Source organism: Lissotriton helveticus, chromosome 4_1 (assembly GCF_964261635.1).
Source record: "Lissotriton helveticus chromosome 4_1, aLisHel1.1, whole genome shotgun sequence".
NCBI lineage: Eukaryota > Metazoa > Chordata > Amphibia > Caudata > Salamandridae > Lissotriton > Lissotriton helveticus.
Window position 1 is genome coordinate 64846599 of NC_136063.1, and position 27016 is coordinate 64873614.

The window sequence follows — 27016 nt, forward strand, 5'->3', positions numbered from 1 at the left end:
CTGAGCATACCCTGCCACACTTATGGCGGCCAAAGCGGTACAAAAGGGGGTGGTCCCAAGCCCCAAAAGTCCCAAGGACGGACGCAAATGGCCAGAAAACACTCCACAGCCAGAACAACCGGCCTAAGAAGGCCCAGAATCAACCCGACTCAGGAGTCACTGAGGAGGGGATGGAGGAGGAGGAGGAGGAGGACGGAGCCCTGCCAAGAGCCTCTGAATGGCGGAGTCGGCCAGGTCATGGAACAACAGGCTGCAATCAAATGGAAGGTCAATGAGTCCCTCCCGAATATACTAAGGGAAAACTCCATCCTGAAGCCAAGCACGGAGCCAGAGAGCGACCAAGGAAGCCATGGCCCGGCCCAGCATCTCTGAGATGTCCAGAGCGGAGCGGAGAATAAACACCGCAAGCTCCTGGCCACCCAACGCATGATGCCTTAAGTCCACTTGACCACCCTCCTGGGACGCTGCGGATCCAAGATACTTAGCAGAGTCCCACAAACAGAAGGAGGCCCGAGCCAGCACACACAAGGTGTTCAGAGACCCCAGGGCAGCACTGGTCGAGGCGAACATGTTGCGCCCCCAAGAGTCCAGTGAGCGGGCCTCTCTGGATGGCGGAGTCAACAGCAGCGGCAGGGAGGGAAAAGCAGTCCGCAAAAGAGGACTGGAGGCAGAGGGGTGGAGGGAAAGGCACGCCGGGTCAAGCAGCACCGGGAGGTGCCGGTGCAGAAGATGTTGAGGCACCGGGTCCCCCGAGGCATGACGCCAACAAGCCCTTGTCAAGGAAGAAAGGAGGGAACCTTCAAAGGGAAGGAAGATTTCCCTCCCACCTCCAATAGATGGTCCAACGGAAAGTGAGCCACCGGGTCACCCTTACGCAGGATGCCCACAGCCGTGGACACCGCGTGAGCGAAGGCCGCACCCGCCTCCATAGGATCCCACGGCTGGAATGCCAGAAACCGGTCCTCGGAAGCTTGTTTCCGGTCCAGGGAAGACATGGCTTGGCAATTCGGGCTGGACTGTTCCCATGAGGCACAGGGTCAGACCGATTTGCATATAGCCATGTCTGAACTGGGGTGGCAGAGTGGGCTAAAGAACGGTGATGGATTAAACCCAGATCTTCTGACTGGGTGTGAGTGTTTGATTAATTCAGATGCTCCGTCCATCACCACCCCCTTTTGTACCACTTTTGGCCGCCATAAGTGTGGCAGGGTATGCTCAGACGTGAGTCCCTTGCTCACTTTGCCACTGGATTCAAGCAAGCCGGGCTGAAGACGGCTGGAATGCCAGAAACCGGTCCTCGGAAGCTTGTTTCCGGTCCAGGGAAGACATGGCTTGGCAATTCGGGCTGGACTGTTCCCATGAGGCACAGGGTCAGACTGATTTGCATATAGCCATGTCTGAACTGGGGTGGCAGAGTGGGCTAAAGAACGGTGATGGATTAAACCCAGATCTTCTGACTGGGTGTGAGTGTTTGATTAATTCAGATGCTCCGTCCATCACCACCCCCTTTTGTACCACTCCATAGGATCCCACGGCAGGGAAAGCAGCTCCTCTGTGGGCGACGGCTGCAAACTAAGGCAGCTGTCCCCGAGGCCAAGCAGGACGGGCAAGGGCCAGACCTGAAAGTCAGAAGGAGCTGAAGAATGAGGGACCTGCTGTTTTATCGACGAACACCTCTGCCTCTAGAAGGGCGGGGAGCCGCCGTTCGACGCTGGTGAAAAAGACACCACATGGCAGCCAGTCTCTGGGGAGGATGACACAAATATACAGCCTGCCTCCGGAGAAGGAGCGTCCGAAGACTAATCCGCAGTACAACCCCTGCGCAGAGCCGTAGTGCCCGCTACCTGAGGCAGGTTGTCGGCACCATCCGGCGTCGCCGGACAAGGTTCCTCCAAGTCACCCTACACTGGAGACCTGAGTGGAGCTGGAGTCGAACCGGCCCCGGGCCAACCCCCGCCGAGGTAGCCACCTGCATGGGGGAACGAGACGGGCCTGGAGAGTCACATGAAGCCCTCCGCCAGCCACAGCCCAGAATGAGGCCCTCCGTCGAGGCAGCCGTCTGTGGGGAGGGACGGGAGGGGCCCAGAGAGGGACAAGGGGTCCTCACTCGACTTCGACCCGGAGCGGGACGAGAAGGGTTCACTGACCCTTGTGGCTCCGCACGGTCCAGCTGCTGCCGGCGCCGTAGCTGCATCACCTCGGCATTAGACAGCACCACCTTGTCAAAGGACAGAGAGGGACTCCCGCAGGAGTTTGCGGCGAGGCAGACGCCAAGGCCTGAAGGAGGTGCCCCAGAGGAGCTGCACCCCAACAGCACCGCATCCTCCAAGCCTGGATCCGAACCTGGGCGGAGTCGCGTGATGTCGTCCCCGCCCCTGGCCGGCAAGGATGCTGTGGCAAAAAAGTTTCCGGACCCAGTCTCATGCCTGGGAGTAATTCTACGTGAAGGAATCTGCGGCTAGTAGTCTCTATCAGATTGATATCTTACCACTTCCGGTCCCTGGCTCTTCACTATTGGCTACTGGTCTCTGCATGCTACTGGTTTCACATCGCTGCACACTTCAAGCTCCTCATCATTGACTGCGATCAACTACCCATCACCGGCTGCTCCAGACTCATCATTCTAGCATACAACAAGCTCCTATTCGCGGCCCATGTTTCATCCCTGCCCCCTACAGAATTCTCATCCCCGCCTGCTCCCTACTGTGAGATATGCACACAACCCTCAAGGCTTACTCAGTTACCTAATGTGAGCCAACTCCTTCCCCTAAACTTATTTTAAGCAGGACAAGGAGCTGCTCTTGAATGGTTTTGCAGCCCACAGATTTCTTATAAAGACAATCCCTAAAGCCTCTATGAAAGGAGGACAGGACACATTATCTCTTAAAAGTAAGAAACTGTAGTACTGGGATTGTGCTCAGTCTTCCTCATCCAACATGGCAGATACTTTGTCTTGCAGCTGTTCCTTAGGAGGACACTTACCTGTAATAGATGTGGTCTCAGTACTCCTCTGGTTAACTTGTAACAGCTTTCCACATAATTCTACTGAGTTAGAACAAACGTTTCCTTTATTCAATGTTGTTACATTTTTAATATTTTTAATATGTTGCATACATTTTGCATTCTATTACACCTGTATCCATAAACCTCTGTAAAGAGCATCATTATCTTTAGGATGTGTTGTGCACTACATAAAACTAACAAACAGATAAAATGGATAGCTGTCTGAAGGTTGTCTGACAGCCATACACACGTTATGGGTCCTGAAGCCTACAAAAAGGTGGTCATCTATTCTAGAATCAGTTATTGGAGTGGTCGAGAACCTCCCTGTGCAGTGCTCCTTGGAAAGAGGAGGGTGATGAGATAAAGAGGACAGGGAAATAAAGTGATGAGTGCAACAGTCAAATAAACTTTGTTAGGTAAAAAATAATGTTCCAGTCTCAGCGTGCTTTTTGTGCAGAATATGTTAAAAAAAAAAAGTGAGGCGCTGATAGAGTTATGGCTGCCATCAGCAGACCTCTATGTAATTTATATGGCCAAAAAAAAACACAAGTTAAAGAGGGGTCCAAATGTATAAGGTAAAAACTGAATAAAGACCCCCATTGCAGTAGAATAGCGGTCCCATCAGGGCATTCGAAAACCAAATTAAGATCTCAAGGTGGTGTCCTAAGAGGTGTAGAAGAGAACTTGGTTTACTCATAGATGGACATCTGCTGATGAATAGCGTATTTGACTCACAAAAAGCAATGAAAAGATGGAGGATTTGGAACAGCAGGGAGAAATGATTGGTAAAATTATGAACCCCCATAAGAGTGTGGTGTGTGACGTACAGATTTGCGAATGGAGGGATGAGTGAAACCTCGCCTCCCTCCCGAGTCTGGAGTTAAGTGGTTTTGAATACAATGCTGTTTAGAGACCGACATACTGTAATGTAAAGATACGTAATTTGTCTAGTAATGTTGATCATATGCCACTGTGTAAGAAGTCTTTGTATAATTGAAAAACTTAATAAAAACAGTTATTTAAAAAAAGAAAAAGAGATGGATGCCTGGACATTAAGCGAATGACCGAAACCTCCAGAGGTAACTCTTAAGGTAAAAAGGGATAGAGTCTCAAGGTCCGCGCATTGAAGTTTAGCTATTGTCGATTGGCTTGCCGACCTTTGCAAGAAGTGGTTACTGATTTGATGAAGGTGCCAAGGAGGTACACACCTATTCTGTAACAGCTCTACTTACCAAATGCACAGGTTTAGTAATACTGTGAACCCCTGCAGTGTTTAGTAAGGTGTCTGAAACGATTTTACACCATTGGAAATTAAGGCTGTTTTCAGTTTTACATTTCTTTTAAGAAGATCAGGAGAGGCCTTTAACAGCCAATCATGTTAGCAGAGGTAAAGTTGAATTCTCAATTGACACTTAATGGCATCACTACCTAAAACAGCCATGATTCTCATGGTAACTCTTGGAACTGAGAAAAGTGCAAAAGGAAGAGCAACATATTCAGAGTACCTGGCCATCACAAAACTCAGCATCTTCAGGATATCAGATTCCAATTTCCGATAGAAAAAAACCACATGAGGCTATCATCCAATCTTGTGCATGGACGGCCTATAGGACCTGCTGCAGCGTCATGTTTAATTTTTAGAAGTTTGTTAAAGAAATGTAAAGTACAGGTGTACGCTCCCCCTGTCTCTCTTCTGGCAGGGAAAACCATCTGTTGATTCCTTCGAAAAGAGTTTGAATCTCATTCATCAAGATTGCGATGTGGTGAGAAAGGTGAGTAGTTGCTGGCCATGAAAAAAAAAAAAACAATAATACCTTTGTTACTACCTCAAGCAAGTGATGCAACATTATCCTCTGCTGGTTGAACTGGAAAATACCAACCAGAGACCTAGGATTCCGATGCATCAAGAGATAAGAAAGGATTCAGATTTTTGGGAGTGTTGTTAGGTACAGGAGGGTGTTAAAACAGTCTTCTCCTTCATTGACCAAGTACTGCCAGGGAGGCAGTTGATATTGCTGTTGGGTTCTATCCAATTGGTGGTAGGACCCTCACATGATTTGCCATCACTGTTGGAATTGTGTGATATCATGTTAATCTTGTGCCCATAGACTAGGTAGACACATGAATCATTCATTTCCAAGCATGTATTTTATTGCATTCCTATCATCTCGCAACAGGAACGTATAATAATGCATCACAGGTTCTGTCAGACCGAGCAAGGCTAGAAGTGGCTATTGTGCACAGCGAGTGGGTGCATCTGGCTAGTACGCAGGAAGTATTGGAAACGGTTAAAGAAGGGCCATCTGATGCAAACTTTACGGTCTAGGACAGCATATATCTTATTAAATAATGTAACTTTGAAAAAACTGACAAGGGTTACTGTGACGGGGTGGGTCCCCGGGGGCCCCTAGAGGGGGGGTCAGACCACGGACTGGTGGTCCGACCCCGCTATCTCACCTGACTCCGTTCCCTCTCCACAGCCGCCTGGCCATGACGTGGATTGGAGGACCGGAGACCCTGAATACTGGTGCCGACGTCGGACCAGAGTGAACCCTGTTCCTTTAAGGATTTGGATCCTGCACCGGTAGCACCGCCCCCAGAGGATGAAGCGCCGGCGTCAAAAGGAGCCCGGATCAAGGAAGCGACGGACAGCGTTTCCCGAGAGGCAAGCAGAGTAGGAGAGGAGCGTGTGAGCAGCGGCAACGAGGAGTCGGAGGACAACAGCCCGAGGAGAGCGGAGGAGACGGAGAAGCCAGGAGGCCAACAGAACTGCGACCCGCCCCGCCACGTTCCCACGGGAGGAGTGTGGCTACAACAGGTACGGGGTCGTGTGGCAGGGTGGATGGGAAGCAGAGTCCCGCCTGTTGTCGAGTAAACTGTACAGCCCGTGTAGAGTCCCTGACCCCCCCGCCCTCACGAGCACTACCTCACCTTATACGCTTTGTATATAGATCACGTGGCACAGGTTTCCCTCACTCCCGGTCCCTCACCGTGTATATACATACCCGGTCCTGATACTCCTCCATCTTCTTCTCTTACATACGGAGACCCCTGGTCCGGAGGACGTGTTGAACCATATCCAGAGGCAAACTGGATCCACCCCGCACCCAGGCCTATGACCCCGCGGCGTTCGCCAGAGAACGCATCACCAGCCGGAGGAGAAAGACCTATACACAAATAAAACCATCTTTGAGAAGTCTATATAAATTCTCTGCATCTCCTTCCATTGACTTGCCAGTTAGGGCAGTAGAGGATAGTTTAAACCCCGAGTCCACAGGTACCCCGGGACAGTTACACACACAGGTTTGCTAAACGATCATGCACTGCTTAAAAGTAACTTTAACCCCTTCGATGCTCATGACGAGCTCAGCTCTGCTTGTGTGCTCATGAGGAGCTGAGCTCGTCATGAACAATTGGAAATAAGGATATGCAGCACAGGAGCAGAATATGTCAAGCATCGATGAGGTTAAATACCATTTTTCACATTCATGTAATTCAGTGTGATCCCGGAACGCCATTATTTTAAATAAGAGGAACATGTTAACAGTCACTGACAACCCTTGCAGAATGTAAAATGTGCAGTCACGGCTACACCATATGGCCAATGCGGGCCATTTCGTCTAAAACTTGTGCACAGCGACATGAAGTGACTTTCCCAAGAATGTCACAATGTGGTCAAGGGGAGAAGGTTGTACAACAGGCAGTTCTTGTATCCCCGGTGTGCTACTCTGCTGAAATGATCCCGAAAGTATACTCTGGGTTTATTTATGGCCACATATTTTTTTTTTTTAAATCAACTGAATGCTTTGTGGTAAATACTCGATAGCAAGTCACATTTTTTCAACAGAAACCAAGGTATGAAGAGACAGGGACAGCTAAGCTAGGATCCAGATATATGCGGAACTCTGTTATAATCATAGCTCTGATATACAAGAGCACTTGCATATCTAAAGCCCTATCTGACACACTATTTCAAGTCAAACGTAAAAAAATCAACGTATCAGAAGAAAAAAAAGACTGCTATCCGTAACCCAACATACTACAAATCTCAACATGCACCAGTGGCCTTACTTGTAAAACAAGCTGGAGCACTGTGATGCCTGTGGTGAAAGCTTTACTTCCACAGATGACTTTAGCAATATGAATTGTTACCTTTCCGTAGCTTTTGTGATCACTTCTAATTCACTTTAAAAAACTTGTATGGTACATTCCCCGTTTATAAAAGATAGAGCCGCCCCCCATCTATTTTTGTTTCTTAATCCAGTTGTTCCAATAATTAGGCCTCTGTTCTATTCTAACTGGTAACAACTGGTACCATTACATTTTCAGGTTCCCCTGAAGAAGGGTGAAAACACCAGAGATGCATTCGGCTCTTCATTCAAGCTGTGAGTGATAACATTGTTATTTTGATGAAATATTATGTACATCCAACTTAATGTGATGTAACAATAGTTGTATAAGAATGTAGAGTGTTTCCTATGTTTTTGCTTGAAAAACTTAATTGAACAATTCAAATATTTTGTACTTGTTGTTTGTACTTGCGCAAAATGAGTAATCTAGTAGCCTAATTTACTTCGCTTCTAGAGCACCTTCGGGTGCTATTGGGCGTACGATATTTAATCTCTGGGACGAGCAGGCTCCAACACGAAGCAGCACACATACTTTGATTACTAGGATTAAGTAAGTACACTAGTGAGCGCAGGATAGGTCTTTATTGATAAAAAAAATATCTAGAGCCCTGCCAGGATCAAGGAGAAACCAGGAAGTTGGAAGAAAGTGGAGGATTTAGAAATTGAAATCTGCTCTACAGACTCTACAAGAATGAAAGAAGTAGTGATCGAGACGACAACCTCCTACTTCAAAACTAGGATAAACAAATATAACAAGCCCAAGATCCTCTCCCCAGCCATTACATTATACGCCAACTTGATCCATCCACCATTGAGTCCTAGCTCAGTAGAAAAAGCTGAGAAAATACAGAAAATATATAAGGAATTCGATCGAAAAATACACCACCCCTCTATAGCAAAATAAACTGTCCTTTCTTCCAACCTATGAATATGGAAGAACTCCATAAAATCATTCTGACAACATCCTTGCACTCAGAAGACCATTCACATATACTGGTCAGAGCATGCTCAGAAGTTTTCATGCACCTTCTACTGAAGATCGTGAACGCTTTACTAACAGGGCACCTTCCCACACTAGCTTATATGCGGACAAGCAACAACATTACTTAAGAAAGAATAAATAAACACTGAATCTTTTTAAGAGACCAGTGACGGGGGGCGTGGCCAAGATGGCGGAGTGAACGGACGTGTTCCTCCTGAGCTCCCGCGTCCGCCTAGGCCCTGAGCCTTGAATTTACGCCTTTCTCCCCCCTAATCGGCCCGGTGGTCCGGGTGCGATCAGGAGAGCGTCGGAGCGCAGCTGAGTGGTGCTCCGGTTCCTTCACCGTTCGCGGAGTCGAGTGCGGTGAACCCGACTGCTGGTACCCCGAGCAGCGGCGGCGGAGCGGCCCCGACTGGAGGCCCGGCTGTCGGTAACGCAGACCCTGGGGGCTGCGGAGGGAGACCTGCTGCGACGGAATCGCCCGCAGGGATACCGAAGGTGCCGGTGGCCCAGGACCGAGGTGAGCTGAGCGGTCCGTGGACGGGGCGGCAGGCTCCGGATACGCCCCCAGGGCTAATCGAGACCGCGGCTGCGGCCGGGCTGGGAGAAGACGCAGGCCAGGACCGCTGGTGAGGCTGCACAGGTGCAACAGCGGGCACTGGCGGATGCTCAGGAGGGGCGCGGAGGAACTTTGGCGACCCGCTGGCGCAGTGTGCACGGACTTCATGGTCGCTGACCGGTTCCCCGGTAGTGAGGAGGGCTCGGTCCCGGGCCGGGAACTACGCGAGGCCGCGGCTGCGGCCTAGCAGGGGACACTCGACGGCGGAGGGCGCCAGTGAGGCAGCGCCAGCAGAGTAGCGGGTCCTGTCGGGCTGGTCACCAGCGATCGGCGGCCTGCCCCGAGAACTGCAGTACTCCTGCTCTGGGGTAACGAGGCCGGATTGTGGTGGAGCCGGGCCCCAGGCGTTAGTTCCCCCCACGATCAGGCAGAAGCGCCCCGGGGTGACGAGGGGAGTACAGGGCGACCAGGGGCATTGCGGATAGACCGCAAGAAGAGCCAGAGCTGGCGGAGCACAACACCGGCATGGAGCTGGCGCCGCTGCGACACTGGGCCTAGGGACCAAGCCAGACCAGGGGCGCTGCCCAGGAGAGCGGTGCGGGGCTGGGAAAGGCCCCTCTCGAGTGATCGGCTGCCGGTAGCGGAGGATCCTCGGCGCCCTACGGATCACGCCTGAGGGCCGGAGTGGTGCAGGTTGGAGCATCGGCGTCGGGCTGCCTGGAGCCGGGCCCTGGACAGAACTTTCCCCTCTCCCCACGAACTCAGCGGAAGAGGTGAGGTGTGGGCTGGGTGAGTGCATGGGGAAGCGGGACCCCCAGAGGAGCTACAGACTGCCATAAGTGGAGCGCAAAGTTGGCGATATATCGCACCAGGGTGGCCGGGGGTACACGACAGCACCTGATACCCGGTGCACAACTGGGAAGAAGGAGTGACCTGGGGACGGCAACTGGGTGGCACCGGGCTCCCACTGAGTGGACGACTGCCGGGGGCCCGACCTTGAGTCGAGGAAACCATCAGGGACAGGCCTACGTAGCGGAAGCTCTCGAGGGCTCACGCCAGGGATTAGAGCCTGATCGGGGGACGGATTGACCGGGGCCTGCTATAGTTTACTCAAGAGCTGCGGAGCAGAGAGGAAGATGGCTGGGCAGAAGGGCGGCAAAGGCAGCAACCGCACGCTCACAGAAATGCTCAATAAACCACCAAGCAAAGGAGACAAGACCTCGACGCAGTCGGGAGGCGCATGCGGATCTCAAAGGGGGAGCAGCGGAGAACCCCCGGTCACCAGATCTTTTTTAGAATCCCTTTTCGGGACACTGAGAGACGACTTTCAGGAGTTGAAAAAGGAAGTGGCAGGTGAAGTACGAGAATTGCGCAGAGAGGTAGATGGACTCGGGGAGAGGGTGGAGGCGGTTGAGAGCTCAACGCAAAGACAGGACGAGGAGATTACGCACTTGCAGCAGGAGGTACTCCGCCTCAGGGACCAACACATAGACCTTCAACTGCATAATGAGGATCTGGAAAACAGATCAAGACGGAACAACATTAGAGTCCGGGGAGTGCCGTCCACAGAAGAGACCTCCGGCATAGTGGCCTATTTGCAGGACCTGTTCCGCACTGTCCTTGGCGAACCTGCGGATTTCCCCGTCAAGATAGATAGAGCTCACAGAGTAGGTCCGCAACGGCGCGCAACTGGGCCGCCGCCAGATGTCTTGGCTTTCCTTCCTGACTTCCCGCTGAAGGAGCGGATTATGTACGAAGCAAGGAAGAAACAGACGATAGCATTTAGGGGTCATCAAGTAGCGCTGTATCAAGACCTCGCCGCGACCACGCTCCAGAAGCGCAGGGCATTCAAGATTGCAACGGACTTCCTGAGGCAGAGCGACACGCCCTACTCCTGGGGGCACCCTTTTCGCCTCATATTCCGGTGGAATGGAGAGTCGCACCAGCTGCGATCTCTTCAAGATGTCTGCGAGGTACTAGGGATCACCGCAGAGGCAGAGGGATCGTCCACGTCACGGAGGAGGAGGAATTCTACTGATGGAGGCTGGCGGAGAGTCTCGAGACACAGGACACAGAGAGCCCCACAGAGACCGGCTTCGCCCACAATCAGATCTGGGATGGCGGACGCAATTCGAACAACAGCCGAGTCCTCGGTGGTCGAGGAAGAAGTGGCGCTAACCGCATAACATGTCTCCGGGGGGAGATTGACAATGCATTACTGACGGAGCTGGCTTTGGGGGGGGGGGGTGGGCGCGGGAAGGCGAGGGAGGGGTGCTGGTGGCGAGTCGCCCACGAAGGTAATTCACCACGGACTTGTCCGAGAGGGGCAGGCCTGGGACTAATTGGACTACGGACGGTTGGTAAGGATGGGTTGGAGGGTTCATGTTGGGGTTAAGGGGGAGGGACTGCGGGGATCGGGGAGTTGGGGTTCGGGGGCCTTGGGATCCGGAGGGGGGAGTTCGGGGAAGCTTTGTCCGGTGTTGCTGTTATGTTCGCTCAGCTTAGCCAGACCTCACGGGCCGATCCGAGGGCAGGATTGGCACTTGCTGCTTTTGCTTGTCAGGTGCTGGAAGGTTACATTAATCTGGTATGGCAGGATTGAAAGTAGTGACTTTGAATGTGAAAGGGCTAAACAATCCCACGAAACGTAGGGCGGTTCTCTCCTTGTTAGAGGCCTCACAGGCAGACATTTGTCTGCTGCAAGAAACGCACTTGCTGGTTGGTGACTGTCACAGGTTACGGTCCCGTTCCTTCCCCACACAGTTCTTTTCCTCCAACACCACTAAAACGGCAGGAGTAGCTATATTGGTCTCTAATTCTTTTAGGGGTGAGGTGCTACACAAATTAGCTGAGCAAAAGGGGAGACTGCTGGCGTACAGATTTAAGTTGGGGCCTTTGCAATTCACGGTGGGGTCGGTTTACTGCCCGAATGAGCGTCAGGAACACTTCCTCCACACTACACTGATGGATGTCACAGCATCTCCCGACAGGCATCTCATTCTGGGGGGGGACCTGAACCTGGTGTTTGATTCCTCACTAGATAGATCAGCGCAGCGCTTCCCACAGACCGGGGAATTGTCGTCCACTATGAAAACACATTTAGCTGACCTCGATATGCACGATCTTTGGAGAGGATTTCACCCCACAGATAGGGATTATTCTTATTTCTCGCACGCACACAAAACATATGCACGGCTGGATTATCTGCTGGTCTCTGGCCCGGTTCGTGACATGGCCACTGCCTCTGAGGTAGGGGTCATCTCCCTATCAGATCACGCACCGGTCTCGGGGACCTTCCTGCCCCCGTCGACCCCGGTTCAGCGCGGAGTCTGGCGTCTGCGAGACACCCTTCTACACAAAAAAGTAGTGGTGCAGCGTATCACTGAGGCAGTGACTGACTTTCAACTGCGTAACTCTAACCCCGACACCACATTGGCGACTCAATGGGGAGCGCTTAAGGCGGTTCTACGGGGAGAATTTATAGCAATATCGGCAGCCGAAAATAAGGAGAGGAAAGTTAAACGGGAGGAACTCACGCACAAGGTCAGGGAATTAGAGCAGGTGCATCGACGAACGGGGGCTCCTAGAATTTGGAAGCAACTAAAGGCGGCGAGGAAACTCCTGTCGTCTCTGGACCTAGACAGAGCTGAATATGCGGCTCTCCGTCTGAAACACGCATATTACACGGGAGGGGATCGCTGTGGCAGGTTATTGGCAGCTAAGCTCAGAATCGCACACCAATGCCGTCGAGTCAAAGAACTTGCGGTGCCAGGTGAGCGCACAGTCACAGAAGACGTCGAAATAGCTGAAGCTTTTCGACAGTTCTACTCTGAGCTCTATGCGGAGGACGGCGCGATAACTGGGGACCCTGATGAATATCTGGACTCGGTGACTCTCCCGTCCCTAGCTCCAATACAGACTGACTACCTAGACCGAGGGATTAGGATAGAAGAGGTTATTACGGCGATCGCTAGGCTGAAACTTGGGAAGGCTCCGGGACCGGATGGATACACCACCCTCTTCTATAGGACATTTTGCACTACCTTGGCTCCAATATTGACCAAGCTGTTTAACTCTTTCGGCTGCCCCGGTGCTATCCCACAGGATCTTCTGCATGCCACGGTATCGGTCATACCAAAACCGGGGAAGGACAGAGCACAGTGTGGCTCGTACAGGCCGATTTCCCTCCTAAACGTTGACCTTAAAATCTACACGGGGATCCTGGCTGCGAGGCTGGCACAGTATCTCCCTGGGCTGATTGAACCGGACCAGTCCGGCTTTGTACCCGGAAGGCAAACGGTGGATAATACCAAGCGTTTGGTGCACGTACTGGAGAAAGCTTCGCGGATCCCTGGAGAAAGGATGCTCCTCTCGGTCGACGCCGAGAAGGCGTTTGACCGGGTGCACTGGCCGTATCTTGAACGGGTGATGGCTCGAATGGGCATAGGGGAGAAATTTAGGTGCATGGTTTTTAATTGTTATAAGTTCCCGTCGGCGACGGTGCGTGTCAATGGCTGTGGATCGACACGCTTTTATATTGAGCGCGGCACGAGGCAGGGATGCCCGCTATCTCCTCTACTCTTCGCTCTCTATATGGAGCCCTTTGCCCAGAGAGTGAGACAAAATCCAGATGCTACGGGAGTGCGAATGGGGGGCTATACCCACACGGTTAGCTTATATGCAGACGATGTCATTTTTGCGCTAGAGGATCCGCAGAGGGCTTTACCCGCGTGTATGGGAGAGCTCGGGGCTTTCGCGAGAACGGCCGGGTTTAAGATGAATCTGGGAAAATCCACGGCGTTAGATATCTCCCTGACACCTGGGACGAGACGAGATTTGCAGGGGCGTTACCCACTAAGATGGTCACGGGAACACGTGCCTTATTTAGGTATCCTGCTGGCTCCCACATTGTCAGCGATGGTGGCGGTTAATTACGAGGTGTTAGGCAAGAAGGTGAAGGAGGAACTGGGGAGGTGGAATAAGGGGACGATATCGTGGCTAGGCAGGATAGCGGCGCTGAAGATGACAGTGCTACCACAGATCCTATATCTCTTCCGGGCACTTCCGCTGCAGCCCCCTAAAGGCTGGATACGGATGATGCAGACTGCTCTATCCCACTTCGTTTGGCAAGGCCGTAAACCCCGAATGAAGAGAGCATTGACGACTCTAGCACCGGAAGCGGGTGGATTGGGAGTCCCTGACCTTCACAAATACTTCCAGGCGTCACAGTTGAGGTACTTGGTGGAATGGAGCAGATGGGAGTCGGATAAGCACTGGCTCTTCCAGGATCAGGCAGTGGCGGGCCGGCCATTGCAGGAAATACCATTCCTGGGCAGACAACACAGGCCCCCAAATCTCTACGCCTCCTATGTTACTAGGGTGCCGCTGAGGGTGTGGGATGCCACTAGTGAACTATTCGAGCTTACCTCGTTCCCTTCTCCGTTCACTCCTATTGTGAACAATCCAGACTTCACGCCAGGGACGGAACCGGGTGCCTTTGCGCACTGGCGTGAGAAAGGCTGCAGAGCGCTTTTTCATGTGTACGGGAGGGAGGGGATCCTCCCCTTTGAGGACCTTAAAGAGAGTTACCAGCTGGCCGAGGCAGATAGGATGCGATATTGGCAAGTCAGACACTGGGCACTACAACCGCAGGTGCGGGACGCGGCGGACAGGGACTTGTTCCCTTACGAGCGATGGATGGCGACGCGTACATCGGATGCAAAACTCATATCGGATCTGTATAAAATGCTACAGCCTCCACCCACACACGTATATAATCCTGGTAGGGAGAGATGGAACAGGGAATTGGGGAGAATGCTCAGCCACAAGGAATGGGAACAAATCTCATACCGAGCGCAACATTCTGCATATCATGTGGGGCTCACAGAAACCTTCACCAAGGTGTCAACGTACTGGTATCGCACTCCCGAACGCTTGCACGAAATGAACAGGCTCATAGACACTACATGTTGGCGCGCTTGTGGGCACACTGGGACACTGACACATATCTTATGGGACTGCCCACTGATACAGGACTACTGGAAGGAGGTGATCGATGAAATTGATAAATGTTTTGGGATAGAGTTACCTCGTTTCCCGGCCTATACTCTACTGGGCCTGCCTAATGCCTTAATGTTCCCATTGAAATCCCGGAGAGGGAGACACATAGCCATCGCTTTGGGCTCAGCTGTGCATAACATTCTAATACACTGGCGCACTTCCACAGTTCCCTCGATCACAGGTTGGCTGCACAGGCTGTGGCACGTACTGGGCATGGAGAAAATTTCGCTTACACTGGCTGGGGAGGTCGACCAATTCACTGAGTTGTGGCAACCATTCCATACTTTACTAGCTACTGAATTCAGGGAGCTTACGTGCCCTAGATACCTGAGACTCCTTAGGCTTACACCACCGATCACTTGAACGGCCAGTAGGGAGTGGGAGGGCCGGGTACGCATGTTGGGTATATAACAGGAGAGGGCTTGTGAGTTTCTGAGATCTTCTTTGCAGAACACCGGACGGGGAGTTGGGGGTGGGGGAAGGGGTGGGCATGAGGGACTGTTGGGGTTGTTTATTATACTAAATGTGAGGTACAGAGGGATTGTTATTTGCTTTCTGGTCGACACTCGATTGCAATGCCCGAGGACGCCACCCATGGCGGCTCTTGCCTAGCAAGGACTGTAGAACTCTGCAGGTGGCGGGGAGCTCTGGAGAAAGCATCAATTTTTCACGCTAGGAACTGTCTATTATCGCCTGATTTTCTTTTTCTTGTTTTACATTGCTGTACCACTGTACTTCCTTAATAAAATACTTAAACCTAAGAGACCAGTGACAATTTTACCATTTGATGGCAAAATCATTGAGAAAGCAGTAAGTACTAATTTTGCTACACCAATTACCAGTAATTACCTCAACAAAATTCAGCCTCGATTATGGCTGAAACATTAGCACAGAATGCGCCTTCCTTCACATGACTGATATCACCCTCAAAATAATAGGAGGAGGGAGCTGTCAACTGGAACTTCAATACCTGATGGCAGCTTTCGTCATGAAATCGCACAACCTTAATAAATATATGCTTTCAACCAGAACAGACATTGAAGCACTATATTTAATGAGGTCCACTCCTTCCCGTCTGCCCTTACTCAAGTTTATCGAATTTACCCATCTATATCAACATTTTATTACCCGTTCTGTGTCATCCAGAAGGATCATCCATCTCTTAACTCTACATGGAGCCCCGGTAAAGAATGTTACAAGTGGAGAAAATAACAGCACTACATCAGTACACAGACAATATAGAACCCTATTTTAGGATATCCAACCTCATCAAACATTAGCAACCTGGAAAACTGCCTTCAACAGATCGACTGGACATCTGAATTCACACTGAATGTATAACTACATATGTGGTCTTGTCTGAGTTCAATTTCAAACAATGGTTGAATGAACTAACTCCATTAACTATTAACAGCCAATCCTTCCCTGGGGGTAAAGTATCTTGGGTTCTCAGTTGAAACCTCTCTGAACTTTACCAATCACATTAAAAATGCGATGAAAGAGGCAATGTACCACCTGCACTTTCATAGAAAATAAAAGCCCAGTTCCACTAAAAAACTTCAAACCCAGAGCACAAGTAGTGGGTCTCTTACATATTGACAGAGAGAGCACCATCCTAACCAGTCTCCATAAATAATCCATTTCACCCCTCATAGCCACCCTGCATGAGGCAGCTAGGCAGGTAAAGACTAGGAAATCAGTCCATATTACACACATTTTTAAACAACTACAATGGCTCCCACTAGAACCACGCATCATCTTCAAAATCAAATGCACAACGCACAAAACCGTGTGACACAGGGCTTCTTTCATAATTAAAAGATAATGCACACTTCTGAAGGCCTAAGAGAAACAAGAGGAAAAGAGCTTAATCCTAGAGATTCCTGAAGCTAAATAAAAAAAAAGTCATAACTGCCAGAAGGATGTCCTCGCGTCTAGCACCGAAACTCAGGAGCCAAATAAAATGAGACATAAGAACCACGTATTTATCTTCTACAAAAATGTGACAGCATACCCCCTTGAGCTCCACCTCCAGTTATCAGCACTCAGACTAAAGCTTCAGAAGCCGTCAGGACGTGCTGGATATTGCACTGGGCATCAACAGTGAGGAAGCTGCATAAACACAGAGCATAAGAAATGCGTTACTTACCTGTAACTGCAGTTATCCAGTATTGGTGTCTTTCATAGATTCACATGCCTGAATCTTTCCCCGTCGTCGAGACGGGAGTCTCTGGTATATAGAAAAGCAATGTCCCATGGACATATATAGAGAAAAGTAGGCCTAAGGGCCTCACCTTAGTAGCCTATCTGTGTCCTTATGTAAAAAGGACCAAACTCCTGAAGAGAGCCAATCAGCTAACACCTCCCTCTAGAACCTTCCTGTCAGGAGCCTCTGTCTCTCAGATTTTCGTACGCACCAAGCTAGATAGGCGTAATACTGATAGAGAGATAGGTGGGGCCTTCCAGGGGAGGCGGGTGGGTTGCATGTGAATCTATGAAAGACACCAATACTGGATAACTGCAGTTACAGGTAAGTAACGCATTTCTTATCCAGTATTATGGGTGTCTTTCATAGATTCACATGCCTGAATCAGAGTAGCAAGCAATACATTGTGCACATTTCTGGTGGAATATCATATGTAAGTCATCAGATAATACATATCATGCAACTATGAATCATCAATACCCATTAACCAGAAACATTATAATAAAATGTGCATACCAGCAAAGGATGGAGGGATAGAGGAAGGCTCACCTTACTGAAACAGATGGCGTAACACTGCTTGCCCCACGGCTGCATCCTTCACCAGCTCCGTATCCAGGCAGTAGTGCCTGGTGAAGGTATGTGGCGACTTCCATGGTGCCGCTCTGCAGATATCCAGAACTGGCACCCCTGCAAATAGTGCCGCAGAAGTAGACATGGCTCTTGTAGAGTGAGCCCTGACAATTGCTGCCAATGGCAGTCTAGCTCGGTCATGACAAAAGGCAATTGCCGAAGATATCCATCTTGAAATACTTTGTTTGGAAAGCGGCATACCCTTCCGTGGTCTACTGAAGGCTATGAATAGCTGAGTTGATTTCCTGAAACTGTTGGTTTTGTCAATATAAAACTTTAGACACCTCCTAAGGTCCAGTGAGTGCAGAGATCTTTCGGCTGAAGTGCTGGGATTTGGGAAAAATGACCTGAGGATCACTGGCTCATTTAAGTGGAAGTCCGACGGGACTTTAGGAATAAACCGAGGATTAGTTCTGAGAACCACTCGGTCACCCTTAAACTGCATGAAGGGGTCTTGTATGGAAAGAGCCTGTAGTTCACTGACCCTCCTTGCTGAGGTAAGCGCTATTAGAAGGGCTGTCTTCCACAAAATATATTTGATATCCGCCCTATGGATGGGTTCAAAAGGGTGTTTCATCAATTGGTTAAGGACCACGTTGAGATGCCATGTTGGAGGAATTATTCGTGGTCGAGGAAAGGATCTGTAAAGTCCTTTGAGGAACTGCTTTATCACTCTATTAGACCAGAGGGAGGGTCCTTTCAATGTTCTTTTAAATCTTGAAATCACAGCCAGATGAACTCTAATGGATGCATGGGCCAAGCCCGACTGCGCCAGATGCAGCAGATAGGGTAATATTTGTTCCGGAGAGGTGCGGAAGGGACGTAGACCGTTGTCCGCACACCATATACAAGAGCGTTTCCACTTCCGGGAATAGGTCTTGTTAGTGCTGTCCGCTCTTGCCTTGGGTAGTACGTTTTAACACTCCTGCGGAATGCTCAGTTTACTGAACTCTCGGTACTCAGGAGCCAAGCCGATAACCTGAGAGATTTCAGATCCAGATGTTGAACCTGCTTGTTGCTCATCGTGAGCAGAGACGGATGCTGATGCAGACGGATTGGCGGCTGTAGTGAGAGGCGATGAAGGTCCATGAACCAGTGCTGTCTCGGCCAGAATGGGGCAATCAGAATCAACGTGCAAGGCCTTCATCTTCCTGAGGACCCTGGGAATCATTGGAAATGGCGGAAATGCGTACGCAAATACGTTGCACCATGCTATGGAAAATGCATTTCCGAGGGACCTTGACTGGGGATGCCAACTTGCGAAGTTTGGGCATTTGGTGTTCTCCCTGGTCGCAAACAGGTCGATCTGCGGTGTTCCGCACGCCAAAAAGATGTAAGCTACCATTTCCATGTCGAGTTCCCATTCGTGGGACAGAGACCTCTGCCTGCTCAGTGCATCTGCTATGACATTGTTCTTGCCTGGGACGTACTCCGCTTTTAACGAGATGTTGAGGAGAACAAGCCAATTCCAGATCTTCTGCGATTCGCGAGATAGTGTGAGCAAACGCGTTCCTCCCTGTTTGTTCAAGTAGTGCATCGTCGTAGTGTTGTCGGTCCTGACGAGCACTGGGGAGTTCTGGATTCGTGGTAGGAAAGCCTGCAGGGTTAGGAAAACTGCTCTCAGCTCCAGGAAGTTGATATGAAGCTGTTTTTCCTGGTTCGTCCACTTGCCACTGATCTGTAATTCCTGAAGGACTGCTCCCCAACCCTCCAGAAAAGCATCCGTTGTTATTACGTGTGGAGCTGCAGGGAGCAGAAATGGCAACCAATGTGAGAGGTTCTTGAGCGACCTCCACCACTGCAATGCCTTGGCCATTTGCTGTGTGATCGCAATGCGGTCCTCGAAGGATCCCGAGCATTGGGTCCACTGACTGGACAGAGCCTCTTGCAGTGGACGCATCCTGAGGCGACAGTGCGGTATAAGCAGGAATCACGAGGACATCATCCCTAAGAGTGATTTGAAGGTACGGACTGGTAAAGTCTTCCTTGAAGCCACTGATGCGGCCAGAGAGACAAGCTTGTGTTTCCTCTCCTGAGATGGGAATGCCTTCGCATTTTCCGTATCCAATGTCTCCCCGAGAAAGGAACTGACTCGAGAGGGCTGCAAAGTAGATTCCTCGCGGTTGAGTGTCAGACCCAAATGCCTGAAGAGATTCAGACAGGCGTTGGAGGATGCGGTTGCGTCTGTCAGAGATGATGCCTTTACCAGCCAGTCGTCCAAATATAATAATAATAATAAACCATTTGTAAAGCGCCTGGCTACACAAAAGAACAGTGTGTGCCCGCGCTAACTGCTGCTAGATTTCAGGAGGCAGATGTTAAACGAGCCGAGGGGAAGGAAGGATTACGTGATAGGGAACAGAAATGTTTTGAGTTTCCCCCGGAATCTAGACTCGGAGGGTTCCATTCGGAGATGGAGCGGGAGTTTGTTCCACTGTTTAGATGCTAGGTACCTAAAAGAACGGCCACCCATTCTGGCCCTGGTGATACGGGGGAGTTTAAGCAGCATCGCACCGGACGATCTTAAATTCCGAGTGGGGCGATGTACAGTGAGGAGATTCTTTAAGTAATCTGGGCCCTTGCCCTGGGCAATGCGGTGCGGAAAACAAAGGACCTTGAATTTGATCCGCTCCCTTACAGGGAGCCAGTGGAGCTTGGCCAGAGCAGTCTTCCCAGAAGCTCTGCGCGAAAGTCCGAGCACAAGGCGCGCGGCGGCATTCTGAACACACTGAAGTTGGTGAAGGCCTTTCTTACTCCGCCCTATTAGCAAAACGTTCCCATAATCAAGGTGTGGAGTCACTAGGGCATGAACAATAGTTTTTCTGGCTCCAGTAGGGAGGAGATCTAATACCTCCTGAAGGACCCTCAATATGCCGAAGCATCTACCAGTTACCTTGCTGACATGGGCCTTGTAAGAGAGGTCTGAGTCCAGCGTTACGCCAAGGTTTCTTACCGAATCCACGGGAATGGGGGGACTGCCCAATTCAGTGGGCCACCACATACGAGACCATGCTGATGCTGCTTTCCCAACCATCAGCAGTTCAGTTTTTTCGCCATTAAGGCGCAGGCAGTTGTCGTTCATCCATGATGCCACTGATGAAACAGTTGGAAAAATTAGTGGCATCTTCTCTGTGGTGAGATATGGGAAGACTTGGTGTTCGTGTTGCCTGAGCAATGCTGCAACCGGGGAGAGGCATTTGGTGAAAATCCTGGGTGCAGACTTGAGGCCAAACAGTAGGACACAGAATTGGTAGCGCTGACCTGCTACTGCAAATCTGAGGAATTTCCTGTGTCGTTTGTGGATAGGGATGTGAAAGTATGCGTCTTGTAAATCTAAAGACGTCATGAAATCCCCCTCCTCTAAGAGTCCCAAGATCTCCTGGATCGTCACCATGCGAAGCGATTGACTCTTCAAGAATGCGTTGAGTGCCCTGAGATCCAATATGGGCCTCCATTACTTCTTCTTTTGAATCAGGAAGAAGCGGGAGTAAAATTCCTTCCCTTTGTGAGCTGATGGTACTCGCTCTATTGCCCCTTTCTTTAACATAGAGGAGATTTCTTGAAGAAGCAATCGCATGTTGTTGTGTTGCATTATACGAGGAGGGGTTGTCGGGGGAATTGTTTTGAATTCTATGGAGTGTCCAAATTGTATCAATTGCAGCACCCATCGGTCGGTTGTAATTGCTTTCCAATTGAGGAGGTAGTGGGTCAGGTTTCCTCCAATTTTGAAAGAATGAGATGGTGGAGGGACTGGCTGCTGGAAAAGGTCATTGGCGTCCGCCAGTGGTTTTCCTTTGGTTTTTCCCTCTATAGTTGGTTTTTCCATAAGAGGTCTGCCGACCTTGCTGCTGCGGTCCCGACTGGAATTGTGACCGGCCTTGATTATAGGAATATGAGGACCTGTTTTGATAGCTTCCTCTGTAAGAGGATTGGCCTCTGCCCTTGTTCCCTCGAAAGGACGGATTTCTGAATTGAAGTGTGCCAAGTGCTCTTGCCGTGTCCGTATCCTTTATCGCTTGCAGGGCCTTATCAGTTTTTCCGCCAAATAGGTGTTGGCCGTCGTAAGGCATGTCGAGGACTTTAGATTGTACCTCCTGCCGAAATGAGGTAGCTTTGAGCCACCCCTGCCTTTGCAATACTGCTGCCCCTGCCAGCTGCCTAAAACCCATCATTGCTATATCCATAGCACAGTCGATCAGTTCAGAAGCCGATGTTTGGCCCTTCTTTGAGTAGGGATTGAACCTCCTCTTCCGTGTCGTCTGGTAGCTCGGGTAGATACGGAGCAATGTCAGCCCACAACTGCCTGTTATACCTTCCTAACAGTGCAATTGAGTTTGCCACTTTCACTGTATGGCTGAGGTGGTAGAGAACAGTTTTCCAATGCTGTCCAGCTTCCTGCCCTCCTTATCTGGTGGAGCGGTCACCTGCGAGGATGGGTTCCTAGCATTTTTCTGCGCCGCCTGAGTGACCACCAAATCCGGCTTGGGGTGACCTGTAAGGCAAGCAGGTGCCGTTGTTGGGGCTTTATACTTCTTATCCAGCCTTGGCACAACCGCCGATACTGAGGCTGGTGTTTGCATTAATTGCAGACCCTGCTCCCATATGTGCTCGATAATGGGAATGGATCTGGTTGTCTTCTTAATCGGGTCCTTAAAATCATAAAGAAAACAGTCCGTTTCATGAGATTCCATAGTCATATGGAACCTTTTAGCCGCTCTCTCTACCAGATTGTGGAACCCTCCTATGTCTGAAAGTGGTGAATCTGAGCTTGCGGGTTCAGGCGAGGCTGGAGAAGAAGCTATATAGTCCACATCGTCCCAGTGATCGGATTGGACCTCACCCTCTTCTTGTTCTACCTCCTCATCGTCAGAAGACGGAAGATCCTGTACTAGCTCCCTTTCCTGACGGGACACTTAGGGCGGTGGTCTAGCACGTGGAGACGCAGTCACCCTAGTTGTTGATGGAACCGGTCCCGCTGCCTGTGGGGTGGAAGAATCTGGAAACCGTTCTTTGTAGTCCTGGATCAAAAACATTAAGTCTGATACTATGGACGCTGGTAGACATACCATTGGTGTGATTTGCTTCTGGACCTGTGATTGAACAGTATGTTCTTGAGTAATTTCCACCTCATCAACCTCATCGTCAGTGCTTTGGCACTTCACCACTAGGTGAGATGGACTTGTAGCCTGCATGTCCTGTTCCTCATCTGAGTCTTCATCCTGTAAAAGACAAGATGGTGGCAATTTTTGCACCCTACTCGGAGACGTTAAGTCTGGTGTAAGCGACTTTTTTACGGTCTTTACTCTGAGAGGTTTGATGTAGACCATCCTCATCTGTCAAAACCGGAACAGACGATGGTAGGGTCGTCGACGGCATAGTAGCCACACTTTGCGTCGACGGTGGAACCATCTCTGATTGCTTCCACAGTATCGTCGATGATGTCGTCGTCGGCGCCCTCGTCGACGATAATTGCACCGATGCAACCTTCGTCGACGGCGTCACCGCCGACGGTGTCTTCTTCGTCGAGGGAATCCGTCGACATCCTTGGCTTAGTCGTCGACACTGACATCGTCGAAGAAGTCGACGAGATTTTAAGCGTCGACGACTGGTTTTTAATGAGAATAAATCGACGACACAGGCTTACTCGCCGACGACGATGGAGTAGTCTTCGTCGACGATGAAAACGCCGACGACGCCGTTGACACGGTCGAAGTGGAAACATGGAAAGGAGACACAGCCTTCTTTTGCGCTGATGATCGCGTCAACGATGTCGTCGTCGACGGCGCTAGCTTCCTGGAGGCAAGAACTTCCTTGTCAGACGCTGAAGATTTAGCCTCCGAAGACTTTTTAGCAGCCTTCTTAGGAGGAGCATCTGTAGGGCTAGGGGAAGCAACACTTGGCCTCTTCAAGGATAATTTAGAGGAGACAGAAGCAATCTCACCGTCCTCTGAAGACTCCAAGTTGTCTCTGGTCTTAAGTTTGTTCAGCCAGATTAAAAGTCGTCCTTCTCTGTCCTTAAGCGTTTTTGTAGAGAATGTTCTACAAATTTTGCATTCCTTTGGCGAATGATCCGGATACAGACAGTATAGGCATGTCTTGTGTTGTGCTGATCCTCAATATGTAATCTCTTCTTATTACAAGAAGCACAGGCTCTGAAGAGACCCTTCTTCGGAGGGTCAGCCATAGTCAGATTTTGATGAAAGTAATCCAAATTTGTGAAGAAATAAAGTAAACCTGAGGAGAACTCAGGTGGAGACTCCCTAGCACAACGTGCGGTAGAAAATCTGAGAGACTGAGGCTCCTGACAGGAAGGTTCTAGAGGGAGGTGTTAGCTGATTGGCTCTCTTCAGGAGTTTGGTCCTTTTTACATAAGGACACAGATAAGCTACTAAGGTGAGGCCCTTAGGCCTACTTTTCTCTATATATGTCCATGGGACATTGCTTTTCTATATACCGGAGACTCCCGTCTCGACGACGGGGAAAGATTCAGGCATGTGAATCTATGAAAGACACCCATAATATTGGATAATAGGTAAAAGAATTCTTGCAGCGAAAAGCTGAACTCTTAAAGCTCCTCGTCTAATTACTGGGTGGAAACCATTTCACCATCATATGCCAAAAGATGTATCAGAAAGGATGCAAAAGTACCTCATTGGTCAAGGGGGTCCAGCACAGCCGTGCCATGCCAAACACACATTGGACCCGCTTCTCCAACTCCCTCAGCAGGCGCAGCCCTTGCTCCTCCTTCAAGTAGCGGGCGATGCCAGGGTGCTCCAGCTTCACCTGCAGAGTACCAACGCCATTCATGATGTCCCGTATCACCTCCCCAGCAGTCTGGCAGGCCCCAGCACCTCCAAGGATCTGTAGAAGAAAGGCAGGTGAGACCAAACAACCAAGGAGATACCTCGCAGGGACAGAGAGGGATTAAGGTATGCACCAATGAGAGGTTCCTGGATCTCTACAGGTAAGAGGAAGGGCTTGAGCTCGGTCCAGCTGACACCAAGCAGCAAGGGACATTTTATAAGCAGTTCTGTGGGTTGAGGAGTTCTCCGAAAGTCTGAGAGGCTTGGATCTCTACATGGGAGAAGAAAGGGCAAGCTATGCACGGGTGAGAGAGGGAAGCTCTGCACAGGTGACAGAAAAAATGAACTCAACAGGTTAGTGTGGGGCTGTGCTCTGAACAGGTGGTGAAGGCTGTAATGTTGACTGGAGAGCGGAATGTCTGAGCTCTAAACACATAAGTGGGTGCATACGTTCTGTACAGGCGAATAAAGGGTGTTTATATTGTTAAAGTGTGAGATAGTGGGCTGAGATCATTAAAAAGAGAAGTAGCGATTAAAGGGGAGGGGAGATATGAAATGTGGCGGGGGTGTTAGAGGGGAGGGAAGAAATAGGCCCTAGGAATATTGTAAATGCCTCCTGGAGATCCTCTTTGCTGGACTGCAATCTGCGTGCTATCTGTACCACTATTATTGAAAACAAAATGATATGAAAAAATGTTTTTGTTTTTAAATAGTAGCAAGCTCTCTCTCTCCATTAAGCTCTCTTGTGGGGTAAATGGGGTTTGTAACAGATGAAAGAAGCACAAATATGTAAAGTTGAAACAGGATGACTAAGCCCTTTGGGAATGGATAGGGGTCTCCACAAGGGAGAGGAAGGGCTCATTTGTAAAAAGCATAGGTAAAGGGAGAAGACAAGTAGGACCAGCAGGTGAGTGCGGTGATATCTGTACAAGTAAGCGGGATGAGCTTTACAGGTGAGAATGTGGGACTGTGGGTCCAAACAGTTAAGAATGGAGTTGATCCCAGACAGCCAACCTGTGGCTAAGTTGAGTGTGCAAGTGAGAGAAGGAGCCAAGCTTTGTAGCGGTAAGTGTGAGCTAATCTCTGTGCAGGTGAAAATAGAGTGGACTCTGCTCGGGTTAGGCACAGACCAGTCCCGGGGGGAAAGGGGATCAACTCCTTGTAAGTGACAAAAAGTTCAGAGATCTAGCTGGTAGGGGCTTCTTAAATCCAATTCATGCTTTTGTCCACTAACATACTTATATGGTTTTTCATTAGGAACTTCAGTTTCTAATGTTTACTCTGTAGCTAACAGCTCCCCATTTTCCTCCCTCTAACTCTGCAGGTGATCAATATTAGTAGACTGATTTTGAAAGGTGCTTTGAGTAAATGACTGAAGAAAGTGTGTAGTGTGACTTCACCCAATAGCTGCTTTCACTCACCACTGGACTATTCCCATTCCGTTTTCGGGACACTCTTAAACCTTTGTGTCAAAGCATTCACTTGTGTTGGCTTTTCTTTTCAGCAAATCAAAAAGACACATGAAAACTGAACATACAAATGATATGTTTGAAAAGACTGCAGTGTCATACAAGACCCTACATGATTAGAGATCTAAGCTCTCTGTGGACTATCGTAATTAAGAACAGACACTGCCCTCGTGAGGAAGGCATCAAGTGTTCCTACAACCCCTGGACCCACAGCCCCCTTGCAATTGCCCTTACTCATAGTGAGCAGTAAACAATGTAAACAAATACTATAAAAATATAAAACAATCAATAATTATAATTAAATCGATCCTGAATTCACACCGGACTCCCGTGTGGCTGAAGTGTCGCTGAGCCTAAAGCTTCAATCCCGAGATTTCTATCATCTCGAATGGTGATACTACGCCGTGTTTTCATTCTCGGCCTAACCCAGAGTGGAAGCCGGGGCTTTGATTTCTGACCCATCCGGGTTGGAGTTGAACAACATCGGACGCGGGACCTGGGCGGCGTCCGGTCTCTCGAAGAGGAGAATATCCTGCCTGGTTTGGATGGTGGTACTGAGATCGGGTTGATACCAAGTGTACGGCGGCCAGAAGCACCGGTAGCTGTGGACGGGGGTCTGTCGCCCGAAGACCCTGCTGACATAATAATATAATTTGTATGTTCAGTTTTCAAGTGTCTTTTTGATTTGCTGAAAAGAAAAGCCATTTGAAACGGGACTTGCAGCTTATAATGTGGCGGGAGTCTGGCGGTTTTTGTAACCTTCCCCGGTTTGTTTGGCTCGTAATCGCTGCTTACATAATGTTTTGATTATACTTAGGGGTGGTTTGCTTCTGGCGGGGGGTACAGGAGACCGGGAGCCTGTATGATCTCTCCTCCTCCACTTTTTCCTACTTTTAGGTCTTTAGTTTTTGGGCGACAGGCACGCTGCTAGTGGGGTTAGGCCGTAGCCATTGCAGGGTGGGGGGAACTAGGTTTTTTTTTTGTTTTGTCTTAGTTCTATAGCCTTTTTCTTTCCTTTCCCCCTTATACGAGAGGTGATTGTCTATCCTGATTTGATCCTTTCCACATTTCTGGGTGTCTACTCTAGTTTAATTATCCTGAGTCGTGGGTGAACAGGCATTGACGTTTTCAGCTTAACGGGGTTGATGATTGTACTGTTTTCTTTACATACCCA

The 27016-nt window shown here is 49.8% G+C and overlaps 1 protein-coding gene across 13 annotated transcripts in view; it reads right to left on the bottom strand.

Annotated features, from left to right (window-relative positions):
- The window catches only part of PARP10 (poly(ADP-ribose) polymerase family member 10), an 803115-nt gene that overhangs the window by 333516 nt on the left and 442583 nt on the right, over positions 1–27016 (bottom strand). For 10 of the 13 annotated variants that reach the window (XM_078686419.1, XM_078686420.1, XM_078686421.1 and 7 more), the window contains exon 6: positions 24219–24431. The exons of the other annotated variants lie outside the window; for them this stretch is intronic. In XM_078686419.1, the coding sequence (XP_078542545.1) occupies positions 24219–24431 (213 nt within the window). The remainder of the gene's footprint in view (positions 1–24218; positions 24432–27016) is intronic. 13 annotated transcript variants of the gene reach the window in all.